Source organism: Suricata suricatta, chromosome 2 (assembly GCF_006229205.1).
Source record: "Suricata suricatta isolate VVHF042 chromosome 2, meerkat_22Aug2017_6uvM2_HiC, whole genome shotgun sequence".
NCBI lineage: Eukaryota > Metazoa > Chordata > Mammalia > Carnivora > Herpestidae > Suricata > Suricata suricatta.
The window spans coordinates 171272180-171290753 of NC_043701.1; the positions used below are offsets into that span (position 1 = coordinate 171272180).

An 18574-nucleotide genomic window follows, 5' to 3' on the forward strand; every position below is an offset into this window, starting at 1 on the left:
TGGCCCGGAGCAGGCCCCCTCCTCGCCGACCTGCCCCGGGCCGGCGCGGGTCCTGGGGAGCCCACGGGGGACGGGGTGGGCGGGGGGTGTCCCGGCAGCACCGGCGCTCCGGGCGGGCGCGGGGTCGCCTGATTCCTGGGTGGGCCCAGCGGGTAGCGGGGGGCCGGGGGTGTCGGGAGCACCTGGCCGGGCCGCAGGGCGCTCCCCGGGACTCCCGGACCGTTAACCTGCTCTGGAAAAAGTGATCACCGTGGAGCAGAACAAAAGAAACGGCCGGACACGGCTCGGGCTTGGGTTTGGCTTGCTGTTGTGTTGACTTTGGAAGGTGGGTGGACAGGAAGGTGTGTCCTTGCCGCGGGCGGGGGGCGACTCTGCGACGGGGCAGCCCGCGGACCCCGCTTTCTAATCCTCCCGGCGTTGCCTTCGCTGGCCTCGCGGCCGAATTCAGCTGCATGGTGTTGATTGTTGTGAAACGGGAGTTTGGAGGGTCTGGTCGAGGTTGGGGTCTAGACCGCTTCCAAGCCTTCGCCGAGCAGCGAAGCCATCTGTTTCCTTTCTGTCCTCTCTTCCTGGACTCTCTCCTTTGAGGATTTGAGACACCAGCGCACGCATTCAGATACCCTAACACACTAACACAAGAGTCGTAACTAAAGAGGAAATGTCTTGCTGCCTTTTTCATAATACGAGGTCCAGTTTGCTTTACTTTGGTTGTTTCTCTTTACTCAGAGAGAGTTGCCCAAACTGAAAAATGCATCATGTGGGAGAAACCCGTACTTGGCGAATTTAAAAAAATGTCATCCTCTTTCTGTGTGTAGACTGTGTGATATAGCACATTAAAATTCACACAACGTAAAAAAATAAAACAACTCAACTGCAATAGCACATTTTTTATGGTCAGAGAAAAATAAGATGGGTTTTTTAAATTAAGTATGAAAACAAAACCAAAAGTTGAGTACCGTTGTTATTTTAAGTGATATGTGGGAAATGTTTAAAAATCATTTAAGCTCTGCTACAAGTTCTTGGGGAAACATATGTATCAGATCAAGAGAAAAGGTTTTCTTGAATGAAGAGCAGTTATTCCACGCAAGGGAGATGACAGTTTTAGACTTCAGGACAGCTTTTAATTTTCCTTTCTTGTACACAGTCAGCAGCGCCTTTACATTAAGAGAATTTAACTGGAATTTATGAAAACAGTGACATTTACATTTTATATTATTTTTTTTACTTAAGATGCCAAGAATCATTCAATTTTAACAGGTTAATATTGAGATAATTGGAAAGAAAATATTTATTACATTATTTACATCCTTTACCTATCAGGCTGATATTTACAGAAATAAATACTTAGAAAAAGAAAGATAGTTTTCCTATTCTCCCAGAAAAGAGTCATTTTTATCCTGAGGCCTGTGTTTTCTGTCCTTGTTATCTTTCTGTAACTGTACATGCTAGCTTCTACCAAATTAGCCATGTGAATTGTCTGGCCAGCTTCCCAACGTTGTTGAAGTGAGAAAAAGTTAAAGAGTGGATTGTAATCACCTAGAGTGATGTTTTTATTTTCTTAGAGTTAATGTTTTTCATCTGTGATGCATTCCAGTTTACCTTGATAGGTTAAATCTGAAAACCTTCTGGTGTGCTTTTCTCTTTCCTTCTTACATTCTCTTTTGGGAATGAACTCCTACATAATGATAAATAAGCCATCTTTGTGGTATTTGAAGAATGTTTTTTCCTAGCCCAAGATTGGTTTCCATTTATTCAGTTCTATTTATTTGCCTGACATTTTCTTCTGTAAACTACTTTTACCACTCATCAGTTCATCTCATTAGCTTTTCTCTGTACTCCTTCTAATTTGTATGCCCAATTAGCATTTTCTTTTCTTTTTCCAATTAGTATTTTCTGATACAGTTTTGCAATTAACATAATTATCCTGATTTGTCAGAGGTGGGACATTATCCTGTGTGCTGATGCTGACACGACCTTTTTTCAATTGTGTTGCTGCTTTCAACCATTTTGATATTATTAATTTATAGGTTTCTTTGTTCAATTGGTTCAGCCTTCAAATGGTTTTGTTTTGTTTTGTTTTGTTTTTAATTTTTTTTTGTTTTAATTATTTTTGATACTTAGAGAGAGCATGAGAGGGGGAGGGGCAGAGAGAGAAGGAGACACAGAACCGGAAGCAGGCTCCAGGCTTTGAGCTAGCTGTCAACACAGAGCCTGACGCGGGGCTTGAACCCACGAAGGTGAGATCTGACCTGAGCCAAAGCCGGAGGCTTAACCGACTGAGCCACCCAGGTGCCCCTCAAATGGTTTTTTTAGGGTTGACCAGATTAACATTTAAATGAGGTTTACAGGCAGAGTTTTCCTTATTGTTTACTTCATGGTTTCTCCTCACATCCTATTAACTAGTACAAGGAAAAAATATAGGAGATATTTTCAAGATTAATATTTGAAAATGAGTTCTTAAGTGGATAGACTGCATTTTGAGTTTAGGAGAGAAATTCATACCTTGATCAAAACCAAAAACTGTAACGTAGCTCTTGCTTCTCTTTTCAGAAATGAATCTTCCCTCAGAGTAAGAATGATTGGCCAGTACGTTTTGCAGTGAATCCATTTTGTTAGCCTGTTGCCACACGTCACAGGGGTGAAATCAGGCCTCTCTCGTAGTTAGTTCCGAGGTTGGACTCGGTCACCCTAGCACAGTTTCCCCAAAGTACAAATAAAACACTTTCCATTTAGTGTAGTTCAATATTTGTTGAGGGCCTAGTCTGTCCTAGGTAGTCTGCCAAAGGCTGGTTCTTTCTAAATGTCAGCCAATTTCATCCTTTAGGGGGCAGATTTATTCCAAGACGATAAGGGAAGTAAGTTTTATCAGTTTTAACTAATTAATTCAATGGGAGTCATCTTTCAGGATTTGAATCTTTTCAAATTACAGTCAAGAGTTGATGATTGTTGAAACCAGTAATTTATGAAGAGCTATTCTGCCCTAGCAATTAAAACTTCAAATCAAACATCTTTAGTGTTTTCTTAAGTGTATTCTTTTCTGATGGGATCTCTCACTTGAGTTGTTCAGCAAACGTTTTATGAGCCTGCCGTGAAAGCCTCCACAGCGCGGAGGAAACAAGGTACCCTTGCTCACACTGCTTACAGTCTAATTTAGGAGACAAAACAAATACACAAACTAAAGATTAAACAGTGCACAAGCGTGCTCTATGGAGCCCCGAGAGCCATAGATAACAGGGTTTCAGTCCTGCAGCGTCCCTTCCTTCCACGCGGGACAAGTTACTTAATCCTTGTACATTTCAATTTCCTCATTGTAAAACGGAAATAATAATACTTATCTCATGGGTTTATTGTGAACATTTAAATGAGATAATATATGTGAAGGGCCCAGTGCCATGCCTGGTACCTAGTAAGTGCTTCCTAAATGTGAACTATTATTACTCATTTTGGGGTGATTGTTCGGCCAGTGAGTTCTGTGGGGGCAAGCAGTCAGGATCGGAGGGCTTGGAGAAGGCCCTCTGGAGGAAGGGAGGCTTGGGCTCGCCTGGGGAAGGACAGGGAAGATCGGAGGGGCCTTAGGGAGGAGGCTGGGAAGAGGAAGCACCTAGAAGATCGGTACATGGAATGTTCATGCTCCACGGGGAGAGCGAGCAGATGGGACTTCGGGGCGGGAAGCTCTCCTCTGGGTTCCCGCCGTGGGTCCTTCTGTGTGCTCGGGCTTTTGGAGAAAGATGGTCTGAGTTGCTAGTTACAAGCAGTGTTTCCTTTGGGTGAGGCACTTAACTGGCTTTGGATCTCAGTAGGGGTCTGGGGAAAAATCGGAGTTTATTGTAAGATAATTTAAGACCATCTAGGAAGTGTAAACTTTGCAGCACTGTGCCTGGCACACAACTACTCATTAAATGGAAGCAACTGCTGTGTCATTCGCCTCTTCACTTGGTGAATACTACATAGAGTGCCTACTCTGCCGCCACCGAATTGGAAACCGGGAATTCAGTGAGGAAGAAGATGGCCATAGTCAATCCCAGCCCTTGTAGATTTGACGATCCAGTGGAGATCAGCAATGACTGATTTGGAATCAGGGCTAAGAGAGAGTGGGCCTCCTGGGGGAGGGTGCCCCAGAGCACGTGGAAGTCTGGCAAGGCTTCCTAGGGAAAGCCATGTCCAAGGTAGGCATTCGTGTCAAGTTTTGGTTGAGAGTGTAACTGCACAAATTTTCAAAAATCTAATCTGTTTGGTAAAATGTTAATGCGAATTAGAATCCCCTCATGCTGATTCACACACCTCTTCCTTTTTGAAATTTTACTCATCGCATAAATGTTTATTTTCCGCAGTGATAAAACAGGTGATTTGCATGTTAGAATCGGTAATGAAAGACAATTTTAGTAGGAAGTTTTGCATAAATAAGGAAATTTATTCATGTTGGAACAAGATTGTTACTAAACTAAGTTATTAGCAATTTGTAACTGCCTAACCATCTACTTAAATATAAATAGGTTTCTTATTTAAATCAAACTCCTGGGAGAGAGAGACAGGTCAGCAACACCAGCCTGCTTTGAATTTGACTTGAACAACACAAATTCTGTAAGACCTCTGATTTAGTGACTTGGAAATGGAGTTAAGTCCCACGAGGAAAATGATCTAGAACAAGGAAGCTGTAATTCCTTACATACCAAGGAGATGCTCTTGGAAAAATTTAACAAATCACAATATTTACATTTAACAAATTAGGTATTTTTTTGAAACACCAGATTTCATTTGATTTTGTCTCAATTGTTAATACATTTAACTATATAAAAGATGATGTATAAAAAACCAGGACCCCAACACAAGACAAAGTATTGGTATATTTTGAAGACAATCCTAAAAACAAGTAGCTGATTAAGTTTTTTATTTAATTAATTAATTTTTTTTTTTTGAGAGAGAGAGAGAGAGAGAGAGAGAGAGACAGCATGAGCAGGAGAGGGTCAGAGAGAGAGGGAGATACAGAATCGGAAGCAGGCTCCAGGCTCTGAGCTAGCAGCACAGAGCCTGACGCGGGACTCGAACCCACGAATGCAAGATCATGACCTGAGCCGAAGCCGGACGCTCAACCGACTGAGCCACCCAGGTGCCCCCAACAAGTAGCTGATTAAAACAGATTTTTTTAACCTAAAAGTTTCAGGAAGGTTATTCTGTTTTCCAAAGGTCACAGTTTTTAATTTTCTTTCACATTTTTTTCTCAACATCTCCCAAATATTTTCTCTCCCCGTGTTCTTCTTGAAGGATAACAATCCCAAAGGTTTTAATTCCTTTTACTAAAGATCTTAAAGCCTTTTGGAACATTTCATAGCTCTCCATTTGGGAATCGAGGCGAATACTAACCATCTCTTAACCCAGTGCAATTCCAAACGGCCTAGGCAAGCGGAAGCTAGTGTGACAGCGTTGGCGATGTTCTTTCCTAAAGATGGTCCCTCTCCTGGATTGCCGTGCATAAGGTGTCCAGGACCAATGTTTATAATTCGCCCAATCGTTTCGAGATTGTTTTGACAGGATTTCGAACTTGAAGGTCTCTGCGTGAGGCCACCCAGAAGTCAAAACAGAACAGGACCCGTGTTCAGTCATCGGTTTAGACGAAGTGGATGGAAATGATAGACGACTGTGCCATGCTCTAGGTTCCCAGAGTAGAAACCTATTTGTCTTTAAGGAAGCCGGGGCAACTGCGAACTTTCTGACCAAAATTTATGGGCCATAGTAGGACTGGGGTGGGGGGTGGAGGGAGCATTCTGTCTCTCACTCTATTTTAGGAAAAGACGTCTTGTGGAAGGTAGATCCAGGTCTTTTTCAATCTGTTTAACACACATTTGAAATACTTGGCAGGTTTTCTATGAGACAGCCGAAGAGATACAATTTTGGTCTTAAAAACGTTTGAAGTAAAATTTAAAACTAAAATGTAAAACATTTATGGCTTTGTGGAATTTAAGTTGGTAGTGTCTTGTTCACATAGGTGTTTTGCTAAAACTATGCACTAAGCCAGGCTTAAAAAGAAAAGATTTCGATCCATACGTCACTGCAAGTAGGGAACAGTTTTAATCTGATTACAGGGTTGACTTTGGCATATGTGTTCATAATGGTGACGTGTAACTAATTACATAGCAGCTTTTTACAGTTTTGCGTTTCAAAGTCCTGGGTACGAAGATCCTGGTTATTGGTAGTTTTGTTTCACTGATAATTTAAATAAGAATTGCATCTTTCCCTTTCACACTGTTAACTTTTGAAGCCACATGTAGTTACTAGTTTTGGGGAGGAAAAAAAGAATTCCGGTTCTTGTAGTTTAATGATAATATTGATGTGTGTTTTTCCTTTTTCTTAAGAAATCGTTTTACTTTCTTGACTGTGTTTCTTTTTGATATCTGACATACAGAATCGAATTAAGCTCATCCCTTATTTTTATGCTGCTTTGGTATTATTAGTAGACAAATACAGAGTTATACTGTATGGAAACATTTCGTGCCATTTTCTTAATCGTGTGGTCTTTTTGTGTGTGTGTGTGTCCATGCAGCTTGCACCTTCTCTTCCTTTACAAGAAGATTTTGTTTATCACTGGAAGGCAATTACCCATTACTACATAGAGACTTCGGGTAAGAAACAAAGCTAATGTTAATTGAACAGAAAATGTATGAAATACTAAAATATGTTTCCAATTAGTTTTCAAAGCTGTTTTATATTTAAATATATAGACAATTTGTTTTACTTCGAATTCCTCTTTTAGATTCATGTAAAAACTGTGTCTGGAGCACGTGCTATGCATAGGCATTGTTCTAGGCACTGGGTGATAGAATGAACAGGAAGCCAAACAAGCAAAATCCCTGCCCTAACGGGGCTTATATATTGACTACGCACATAAGAAGCAGACGATAACTAGATAAATACACGTGAGTGCGTCCGGTGGCAGGGACTGGGGGGAGATGAGGCTGGCTAAGGGGTTAGGAGTGTAGATATGGGGCACAGGGTACAGCTGGCTGGTGGAGGTTAGAGAATGCCTCACTGCCAAAGCTGACCTCTCGGTTGGAATCGGAAGGAGAGAGAAAGCAAATCTGGAGGGCTGGTGTCGGAAGGAGGACTGGGTACAAGAACCCTGAGGCTGGAGCACACAGCGTACTTGACACATGCTGGGAACTTCATGAAAGCCGTGTGGTAGAGCAACGTGAACAAGGAGAAAAGCGTGAGGAGGTGACATCAGACCGGAGCAGGGTGCCATCACAGAGGGCCTTGTAAGCTGTTACAAGGGCTTTTACTCCAAGGTGGGAAGCTTGGGTTAGAGGGTTTTGAGTGGCCGTGTAACATAATCTGTTTTAAAGGGGCCACTTTGGCTTCTGTGAACAAAATGAGTTCAAAAGGATGCAGCGGTGACGCTGTAGAACCATTAGGGGACTTTTGGAATGGTCTGAGCAATGATGGGTTAAGCCAGGGTGGAGCTGGTACGAAGTCTTGGTGTTCTGGACATATTTTGCAGAAAGCTTTGTTGATGGATTGAATGTTGGTATGAGAAGCTAAGTCAAGGAAACTCCCAAGTTTTTGGGCTTGGGCAGTTGGAAAATAGAAAGACCACATAGCAGTGGACTGTAGGAGAAGCAGGTTCGTAAGACTATTTTGGGCATGTTAAATTTGAGATGCCAATTACATACCCAATTGGATTTGTCAAGTAGACTGTTGGAAATAGGAATCTGGAATTTAAGATAGAGGTCTAAACCAGAGATATGAAATTGAAGTCATCACCTTTAAGTGGGATTTAAAGTCATGGAATTGGATGAGATGTTCTAGGCAGTAAGGATAGATGGAAGAGAGAAAGTGTTCAGGAATGGAGCCCTTGGGCTCAGTGCTCAGAGGTCAGGATGATGAGAATAATAGCAAAAGATACCACTTCCGCCAATGGGTAGGAGACACCCAAGGTGGAATGGTGTCCTGGGATTTGGAGGAGGGAGAAAGATTAATTGTGTCAATTGATGGTGATGTCAGGGTAATGAAGGCTAAGAAAAGGATCTTTGGACTTGGCCACCAGGAGCTCTTTACTGGACTTGATAAGAACCATTGGAGTAGGCTTAAAAGAAAATGGGCAGAGAACCTGTGTAGACAGTGTGTGTGGACTGCTCTCTTCTGTCAGGGGAAAGGTGAGCTGCGAAGTGGAACAGTAGCCAGAGGGAGATGTGGTATCCAGAGATGGATTTATGTACGTGTGTATGTAACCTCTTCACCCACAATCCAGAGATCAAGAGTCGTATGCTCTTCCAACAGAGCCAGCCAGATGCCTTTCAAGAGAGGGCTTAAGAAATTTTTTTTAAGATAGAAGATACTGCAGTTTGTACTTTGATGGAAGGATGGAGCAGGGAGGGAAAGGTGGACAAGAGTTAGACGCCATAATTTCTGAGCCGTACCCTTAACTAGGCAGGGGGATGGGGGTCTAGTGCACACCTAGCTTAGCCTTAATAGGCATGTGGACAGGCCATCCATTAACTAAGGTAGAAAGCAGAACATACAGGTATAGATGCAGAAAGAGGGTGGGTGTGGTATACGGAACCTTCAAAAGTTATTTTCTGGTTGCTTCTGTCCTTCTCAGTGAATAGGAAGGAGGGAGAGTAAGGGGAATATGAAATAAATGAGGTCAAAGGGTGACAATTTTTTTCTGTAAAGGGCCAGATGGTAAATATTTTAGGCTTTGCGGGGCCCTGTGGCCTCTGTTGCAACTACTCAGTTTTGTTGTAATGCAAAGGCAGCCATCAACAATAAATATGAGAATAGCATTCCTTTGTTCCAGTACAACTTAAGATGCAAACACGGGACTGGATTTGTCCCATAGGCCAAAGTCCGGCAGCTCCTGAGATAGAGTATTCAGGCAAGCTGATGGGGGTCATAGGTGATTCTTCTTTGAAAGAAAAAATCCTTTATGTGTGTGTAATAAGTAAAACTTAGACAAAAAAGTATGTGTACCTTTCCATGTAAAATAGGATTTCGACCTTAATTTGGATATTTAGACAGCAGACCTATTGGAAAGTTTTTTTTGAGAGGAGCTGTCTTTTCAAATGATGATTCTTGGCCCATGTGAATTTTTCACCCCTCCATAGCCTAAAGGGAAATACTTTAAAAGAAAGGCCTTAAGCTCTTGCTCTTAAATGACTTTTTTATAGTGTAGTAGCAGAAACAAATATGTATTTTATAATAAAATATGAGACAAATGAGCCTGCATCAGACACAGAGAGAAAACAGAGAGAGAGGTAGGAAGAGGCAGTCTATAACCTGGATTTTATTTTACTTTTTAATTTTTGTCTATTTATTTAGAGAGAGAGAGAGAGAATGAGCGTGAGGAAGGGAAGAGAGAATCTCAAGCAGACTTTGCACCAAAGTGGGGCTCTTTCCCACAACCCTGGGACCTGAGCTGAAATCAAGAGTCAGTTGCTCAGCTGACTGAGCCACCCAGGCACCCCTCTAACCTGGATTTTAAAGCATGAGTAGGAGACTGCAAGACCGAGAAGGAGTAGCAAGTGTGGCCCCCAGAGACCTACACACAGCTCAGGAGGGATGAGGGTAGATGGTGGAAACTCCATGTTGCCTTCCAGGGGGCAAGGATTTTAACTTGTCAAGTCAAACTTATAATTCATTTGTTTCCCAATTTAGAAAGGCTTTCTGTTCATTTTTCTCCATTAATAACTAATCAGACCATGCTTGAACATTCATTCTTCCCTGGAATGTTTATATAAAATCTGCAATTAAAGGAGAAAATCATTGGGGCGCCTGGGTGGCTCAGTCGGTTAAGCCTCCGGCTTCGGCTCAGGTCAGATCTCACCTTCGTGGGTTCGAGCCCCGCATCAGGCTCTGTGCTGACAGCTAGCTCAGAGCCTGGAGCCTGCTTCCGGTTCTGTGTCTCCTTCTCTCTGCCCCTCCCCCTCTCATGCTCTGTCTCTCTCTGTATTAAAAATAAATAAAACATTAAAAATAAATAAATAAAGGAGAAAATCATTAAAAAAATAAATTTCAAATAAACTTCCAAATTATCTTCCATTAGCGCCAGCCTACTCATTTTAGAGGAATACAAAGTGAGACCTTATAAGTTAACAGTTCTTGAATTCTTACAGTGTGCTAAGTCACAGAGCTTTACACACGTCATCTCATTGAAATCATACAGCAGCACTTACTGGTGTTGGTTAGCCCCATTTTACAGGTGTTGGTGACGGAGGCTTGGCTAATTTGCCAAGGTCGTCCAACTACAAGTGACTGAGCCAAGACTTGAATGCAGGTTGTCTAACTCCAGGCCCCATGTCTTTCATACCTGCGACATATTGTGTCAGATTTGGTATATATGTCCTCCTTGTCTTTCCATTGTTTTTCTCTGTAGGGCTAGTGTCATGGTTTACATTGTGTGTGTGTGTGTGTGTGTGTGCACAGACAGACAAAACAACATATCAAATACATAGCATGCTAGGATTGTGTTGTACACACTATGAAGGTACTAAGTAAATGACAATAGAAATATAAGTAAGAACATGGCACTTCCAAGTATATTTTGATGTTAATTTATTTTTATTTTGAGTGAGTGAGAGAGAGAGAGAGGGAGAGGGAGAGAGGGAGAGAGGGAGTGAGGGAGTGAGGGAAGGAGAGAATATGCAAGCAGAGGAGGGCCAGAAAGAATCCCAAGCAGGCTCCACAGAGCCCAACACAGGACCCGATCTCGCAAACCATGAGATCATGAAGAGTTGTACGCTTCACTGACTGAGCCACCCAGGCCCTCTCCAAGTATATTTTGTATTTAAATATTCTAGAAAACTTCACCTTTTATTAAGAGTAATGTAACCCCTTTATTAAGAGTAATTTTAACAATAAGGGCAGGGTGATAAAACCATGTGATTTTCAAGTCAAACCGAACTCTATGAAGTATCAATGAATTTTTATCTTAAAAAATCAATAGTATTTATACAAATTCTCCTGAGAAGCTTTGTGAGTAGTTGTCTGCTAATGAGAGGTGTCCAAAATTTTTCTTTGAGCTCCTTGCGTGTTCACAAATGGAGATTAATTAGGGGCTTCTCAGTGTTACAGTGATTCAGTAGCAGTCAAAAACGGCACCTGTGCTTTCTGCATATCCTGCCTAATTCAGCTTAATGTTTAAAGGCCAACCTGTTTTCTGAACTGGCTGATTGAAAACAGATTTTTTAATTGTAAATTTAATTTAATTGTAAGCGCATGCAAAATTTTGATGTTACATGTATTTTTCTTAATTAAGTTCCCATTTTCATATAAATGGCTCTTATTTTGAATTCTCATGCATGGATGTTAGCTAATAGAATATATTTTAGAATATTGATTCAGTTTTTTTGGTAAGAATATGGCAAAAAAGAATCCTCTGAATCCTGGCAAAAATAATTATACCATGAGTATGAGTATAAACTCATATGTATAGGTCAGGTTTTTCTGTTTCCATTGGAATAGGGAAAATATCAAAGACTCTTTTGGGTACAAAGATGCAGTTTTAAAACATCTGAATGTTTGATGATTTTTTTTTTTTTAAGACGATAAAGCCCCAGTGACAGATACAAACATCCCTTCTCATCTGGACCAGATGTTTGGCATTTTGCTGCAAGAAGAACGTGAGCGAGAATTCGGAGTGACAGGGCCGTGCATGGAGTATCTGCTTCATCACAAGATCTTGGAGACGTTATACACCTTAGGGAAAGCTGACGTGAGTTCCTAACCCACATCGTGTTCTTGGGCACGTAATACATGCATTCATGTCTCAGAGATAGAGAAGCTGCCAAGTACTAAATTTAATTATGAAGGGACTTAGTAAGCGTGGCAGGATTCACATCAGGATTGTGAAACACGGAAAGCGTGCGGGCTGTACGAATGTGACTTTCCAGAGAGCAGCAAAGCCCGCAGATGCTCTAGGCAACAACTGGTCCTTAGGCTGCTCAGAAGTACAGTGTCAACATTTATGAAAATAAAGTCAAGTGCATGTACTCGGAGCCCAAGGACATGAGCAGGAACCCAGTGAGCGTTGTGTTACGAAAATAGAAATTGTTTTTTCACAGTCCTGAAAGGGAATGTCACCATTATTCTGACATTACCTCTGCTGCTGAGTGGAGCCAGTTTAAGTATTTAGGCCTCATGAATCTTGCGAAATCTTCGCTAATATAATGGTATAAATAATATTCTTTACCAGGAAACTTTCAAAGTGCTGATGAAGGCAAATTTCAAAGTCTGCAGTGGTCTGAGGGACGGCGACTTTGGGTTGCTGTTGGGAGGCCTGGCCAAATTTGTCACGAATCCACCGTGACCTGTAGAGTCCCTTCAGTTACTCTTTCTCTTTAAAATCAGACACATGGTCACAGACGGCCTCCACCAAGTCTAAAAATCTGTGGTTTTGTTCCATGAATTTCTGTAATATCTGTGAAAATCCAACTGACAAAATAAATCAGTAGACATCTTGAAACACCAAATAGAGTCGTGAACAGTGGTCGTGAGGACCGTTTGCTTTTAATCAAGCCTGTAATTCTCCCAACTCATTATAAGTTCAGTTCAGGCAATTTATATTTTAGAGACTGGGCCTCTGCTTCCCGTACCCTGCAGTTCATTCCCTCCCTCCCTTCTTTCTCCTGTCGTGTGGAGAGAGGGTTTTGCAGCACTAAATTGAATATAGATTAATTTGTTTTTGAGTGAATGTGAATAATTGTACCACTGGCAAATTAATTTTTATATTGGTGATTAAAACACTATCAATGTTTTATCCGAAAAATGCGAGGTATTTGCTATCTAAAAAAATTGTGCTTAAGATTATAGTTTATACTGTTTCCAGGTAGCATGTCTGTGATGATGCTATGGAAATAGTCATTTTGTGACTGTTTTCACTGTGAGGCATCAGCAGGTCAATCATAGAACACAGAACCTTGTTAGTCGGCGGTCTCTTAACCTACAAAGGAAGTAACTATTTCCCTCCTTTTCGGCAAAGATTTAAAACAGCTGGCCTGTCATAAAAACTTCCTTATTAACCATTCACTGTTTATAATAGTCGGAATGTAAATACTTTTGCAACTAATGTCAAGCAGCAGTGTTAGAATAAATCACAGCATTTTATACCGGACGATCCCTTTTATTTACATATGCGTGGTAGAAGGCTTTGTTTGCTCCTCCGTCTCCAGGATGGAGGGTCATTGATCTCCCGTTATTAGTGTAAGTAACAAGATTCTGCTTTTGCTTTGGCCATGGAGTTAACCATAATAGCTTTGTATTTCCGTAGCATTGGTGTTCTGGACCAGAGTCTCAGCACCATGTTCTTACCATTCTGCTCGTAATTACATTAGCCTGTGGTTCCATAAGCTGTATTATAGTCCCAGATGTAATTTTATTTCCAGAATACCAGTCATTAATATTTGATTGAGAATTTTACTCTGACGAACTCGTTAGTTGGCTGGCTGCATTGACTTTCGAGGGTGAAACATATTCATATATGTGTTTCTCCTATTCTTTAATTTAAAGGCTTTTGAGTAAGTGTGTCTGCATTGGCTGTTTGCTTCTTGTCTGTGTTTCTTTTTTTGCACGCCCAGTGTCCTCCAGGGATGAAACAGCAGGTTTTGGTATTCTACACGAAGCTCCTGGGGCGAATCCAGCAGCCTTTACTTCCCCACATCAATGTACACAGGCCGGTGCAGGTATTTTCTCCCCTTACAGAGAAGTCTTTGATTTGATTTCTTTCAGTCTGTAAATTATTTAATATGATTTTTCTAAGAGTAAAAATAGTAAAGGATTTTATTCTAAAAATAACATGTAAATTAGCAAATACTTGAGCTTTTTGATACCTGACACTGTATCATATATGCTCTTTATATTTTCCTCTTAAAATCTTATACGTTAATTTTTCCTTTAACTTATCTCTGTGAGATCTCAAGAAGAGTTTGTTGTGTGCCTTATCAATTTTTTAGGCACTAAGTGAAAAATTAGTCAATCTGTTTTGTTATAGGTGATGATAAATAGTGTTCTATCTGAAAAATGCCAAGGTATTTGCATTATTTGAAAATTTTAAATACCCTTAAGAAAGACGGATGGCTATTTACTTACTTGTAAAAAGTAACCTAAGTTTCAAAATTTGTTTTAAATTTTTTGACAGAAATTAATTCGACTCTGTGGTGAAGTCCTTGCAACACCAACAGAAAATGAAGAAATCCAGTTTCTCTGTATCGTGTGTGCAAAGCTGAAACAAAATCCCTACTTGGTTAATTTTTTTCTGGAGGTATGGTACACTTCTTGACAATCTTCGAAGCATGCTCATATTAAAATTATTTTGAGACTTGGATTCTATTAGTATTTCTAGAAGGAATTACATTTTGTGGGTATCATATGGCTCGTTTTACTTCTTAGAATTATTTTCATTTAAGATCACCGTTTTGTTTTAACTGAAAAAAAAAAAACCAGTTTTTAGAGAGAATAGTTGAGCCAGATAGAGAGGACAGCAAAGGGTCTTGACAAACAGAGTCAAGGCTTAGGAGGAATGCAGCGTGAGGGGAAAATCAGGGCGAGAGAAGTCACGGGAGTCTGTAAGCTATCCTGTTTTCAGCCGAGTGTGCTCTGGCATGGAGCGCGGGTCACCTGGCCTGGGGTAGGGATGGTGTGTGCAGCTTTGGACAGGACGTGCAGAATCCCGAGTCACCGCCCCAGCCTGAGATCACGGTTGGGATCGCTCTCATGTTCTGTACTGTCTTTTCTTAGCCATAGTCACTGATTCATACTTTACTTCTTATAGCAATTGATATTTTGGGTTTTACTTCTAGTTTTAAAGTAGACTTTGTTTTTTAAATCTGTTTATTTTGAGAGAAAGAGAATGAGCACATGTGTGCGCATGAGCAGGGGTGGGGCAGGAGGAGAGAGGGAATTTCAAGCAGGCTTCATGCGGTCAGCACAGCCCCAACACGGGGCTCGAACCCACAAACCGCAAGAGCATGACTGGAGCCGAAATTAAGAGTGAGATGCTTAACTGACTGAGTCGCCCAGGCGCCCCTGAATCAGACAATTCTTGTGTACTTTCTTCTTTCACTCCCTTTTTTCAGCAGTGAAGTCATTAGGGATGTTTGTAGAAAAAACAATTTAGATTTTTTTTAAAAATCTTTTTCTCCCCCCTTTCCCCCTAGATTAGGTATAAGTTGCATACGGTGCAACATCCAGTTTTGGGTCTACAGTCGTCAGGGTCTGACACACAGTCACGTAGCCACCGCCACAGTCGAACCCCCCGGCACATTCTTTGTAGCCGTCCTTCCTTTTTGTCCCCGGCAGTCACTGACGTGTTTCTGCCTCAGGTTTCCTCTTTTACAGAAAGTCACAAAAACATAACCAGCCTTTGGGGCCTGGCTGTTCTCACTTGGCAGAATGCATTTCAGGTGCGTTGACAAGGTTGGTCCTTGATGGTGTCGAGTAGCGCTCCACTGTGTAGATGCAGCCCCCTTGTTTACGCATTCAGCCGGTGGAGCGACGTCGGGTGCTTTCCCGTTGGGGGCAGTTACGGGGACAGCCACTCTGAGCATTCACACCCAGTGTTTTTGGTGTGTGGATTTAGGTTTTCACTTCACTTGGCCAAATACCGAAGAGTAGGATTGCGGGACCCCGTGGCAAGTGTGTATTGATTTTCATAAGGACTCCCGCACCACTGTTCACTAAATGGGCTTATCCTTCTGCATCCCGTCAACACGTCTGAGAGCAGTTCCCGTTGTTCCACACCCTTGTCAGAGGGAGTGCTGTCAGGGTTGGGTTTAGTTTTGAAAAACGTTAGCCGGTCCAGCGGGCTGGATTGTTTTCTACTTTACGGATTCAGTCCCCCGAGATCCGCTTCTGCACGCCTACCGAGGACAGGTGGGCGGCCAAGCTGCCCCACTGCGTGGATTTACGTTTCTAGGTAAAGAGGAGGATTGTGAATGCCAGTGTCTTGTGTTGTGCCTCCTATTTTGAAAGTTTCCTTCAAAATGGCTGGAGTGCACTTAGGAGTTCAGATTTTAACGGCTTGTTCATTAGAATGACATTGCAGTCCTTTTAATTTTTGATATAAATATATTATTTCAATCTGGCCAAGTCTGAGATGTTTCTTCTCAAAGTTCATTTTTACTAAAGTTTCCTTGGATACTCTAGTTACTTAAAATAGCATGGATTTTTGCCCAAGTTTCAGCTTTAAGGGCTTTTTAATCAGAATCTCTGAAACTTACTCAGAAGTACACGGCCATAGATCAGAAGCAGAGGAAATTTGTGGGCATAAGTATGGTGATGGTGAGATCCACTTTATTTACAGGTCCTCAGAGAAATATTTGCATTTAGACCTCACCACAAAGAACCCCGTTCGGAATCAGTGACGTGTCTCTATAATGCACCAGGTTTAAAGCATATTACTCTCCAAAGCCTGAGGTGGTAGGCGTCTTCATTTTCTCAAGACTATTCATAAGCCTTTAGCATAGTTATTACAGCTTCCCTGGCATCAGAGCTATTTAAGTGCATTTTATTTTCTGCTGCTGGCCAATAAGCTCCATGAGGACAAGAACTCTGTCTCATGAATCTTTCAGTTCCCATAGCTTCTCTAGTATCCAATGTAAGGTAAAATAACTGCCTAAATAATACTACTGAATGAATGAATCTTTAGAGCAATGCAGCTCTATTACTTGGAGGTATAGAGGACAACAAAAGACCGTGCAGTCCTCATGCTGTGTCCCCTGAAATCTAATCTCACTTTTCATTTGTATCAGCTACTACATTTATATTACATCTACTATGGTTTAAATGCATATGGTAAATGAGTTAGACACAGTCTTTGTCCTAAAGGAGTTTATAGTCTGGTGACAAGGTTAAGACTAATATTCAGACTGTCATCTGAGGTAGAATAAAGTGAGGATCATAAGGGTACAAAGTAAAAGTGCCTTAAGCCTTGATAGGATGAAGGGATTCCATCTGCTCTCGGCGGTCAGGAAAGACTTCGTAGAAGAAACTACCTTTGATAGGAGCCTTGAGAGATGTTTAAAGAAGAAACCGAGGACATAAGTAAGGGATGGAAGATACAGAAGTTCAAGAAACTGTACAGTTAGGATATGTGATAAGAGAAGGGCCTGAAGAGAGAGACAAGGAATTGGTCACAGGCTTTGAAGGGCAGGACGAGGAACGTGAACACACCTGGCAGTCACTGGGGAGCCGTTGAAGATTTGTGAGCAGGGATGTTATTACCTGGTGGCATCTGCCCCTCAAGTTAAATTGGTGGCAGCATCTTGTACAGTGGATTCCTTTGAGTGGAGAAGGAAGAGCAGAGGAAGCAACCTGGCAGCTGAGGGAGTAACCCCACGAGACGAGACGTGACACGGACTCGCGGTGGGAGGCAGGGGGTTGGGACGAGGCGAGTACGTGCAGGAGACGCCGAGGGAGACCCTGCGGGCTCTCGTGCAGGAAGCGGAGGAAGGGCGGCGAACGCTTGAACTCCTGAGCCAGCAAGGCTGTCGCGGACAGAAAGAACGGAGCCCCAGGGGAGCTTATTTTGAGGGGGACATGGTAATTACACTTCTGGGTGTTCTGGGTGTTGATGGAGATGATTGGCAGGTACTTGGTCTTGCAGATCTGTGATCTGGGAGCGAAGTCTGCGTTCAGGAGATGAGGGGTTGTGTGTATAAACATGCGCCGGCTGTCATTAAGATCCCTGAAGTAGAAAGGGAGCATTTTCAGTAGAGACAAAGTGCAAGAGAGAGCAGCGGTTCCTCATCACTCACGGAGCTTCTTAAAAATGCGGGTTCCATCACCATGTGGGACACCTGAAATAATGTAACACTGTCAGCCATCCTGCAGTAATGCAAATAAATAGGTAAAGATGCAGCTCCTTGGCTCCTCCCCGGGTATCCTCACCCGGCAGGTCTGGTGCGACCCAGGAGCCTGCATTTGTCTGAAGCCCCACAGAAGACACGATGCCGACCGTCTTGAGTCATACCTTGAGAATCACTCGTTTACGGACTGAATGCTGGCCTGACATTAGTCTTCCCTTCGCCAGTCGTATCTGAGATCCCCCTCCAGCCATGTTATTAGAATTTTAGATGGAATAGAATGTTTTTCATTCATAATGATTGTAACATGCAATTGATTTTCTAGGAAATGGGGAAGTTCTGTAGTTCTACAGAAGCATTTTCTTTTAACATGTGCTCTGGGCTCGATTTCTCAAGAAGATTGGTTCAAACTATATTTGTAACTGTAATAAAAGTGATTTATAATAGCTGTACTATAACGTTGGAAATAGAACTTTGAATTCATTCAGCATTTAATATCCCTCTGTGATGGGTGAAATACGATGTTAGGGCCTGTGGAGAGGCTGGTTTATGATGACTTCTAACCTGTGTGTGTGATTTGATTTTTGCTGTTATGTTCAAATGGAAAACAAAATAACTTTTTGCCTCGAAATGAATGATTACCTTCAGTTGAGATTCTCTTTGTGTCTGGGGGTGTGTGTTGGGGAGGCGGGGCTGACATTTCAAGTAAATCTTTCCTTTTTCATCAAGAACACTAATAAAAAGGTTCCGAGAGCGGCACTTGGGTGGCTCCGTTGGTTAAGCGC

The 18574-nt window shown here is 42.0% G+C and overlaps 1 protein-coding gene across 1 annotated transcript in view; it reads left to right on the forward strand.

The window, feature by feature from the left end:
• Positions 1–6513: 6513 nt before the first annotated feature.
• Positions 6514–18574, forward strand: part of FAM160B1 (family with sequence similarity 160 member B1) — a 33678-nt gene continuing 21617 nt past the window's right edge. The window contains exons 1-4 of the mRNA XM_029932638.1: positions 6514–6617; positions 11535–11704; positions 13566–13670; positions 14126–14248. Of these exons, the coding sequence (XP_029788498.1) occupies positions 6533–6617; positions 11535–11704; positions 13566–13670; positions 14126–14248 (483 nt within the window). The 5' untranslated portion in view covers positions 6514–6532. The remainder of the gene's footprint in view (positions 6618–11534; positions 11705–13565; positions 13671–14125; positions 14249–18574) is intronic.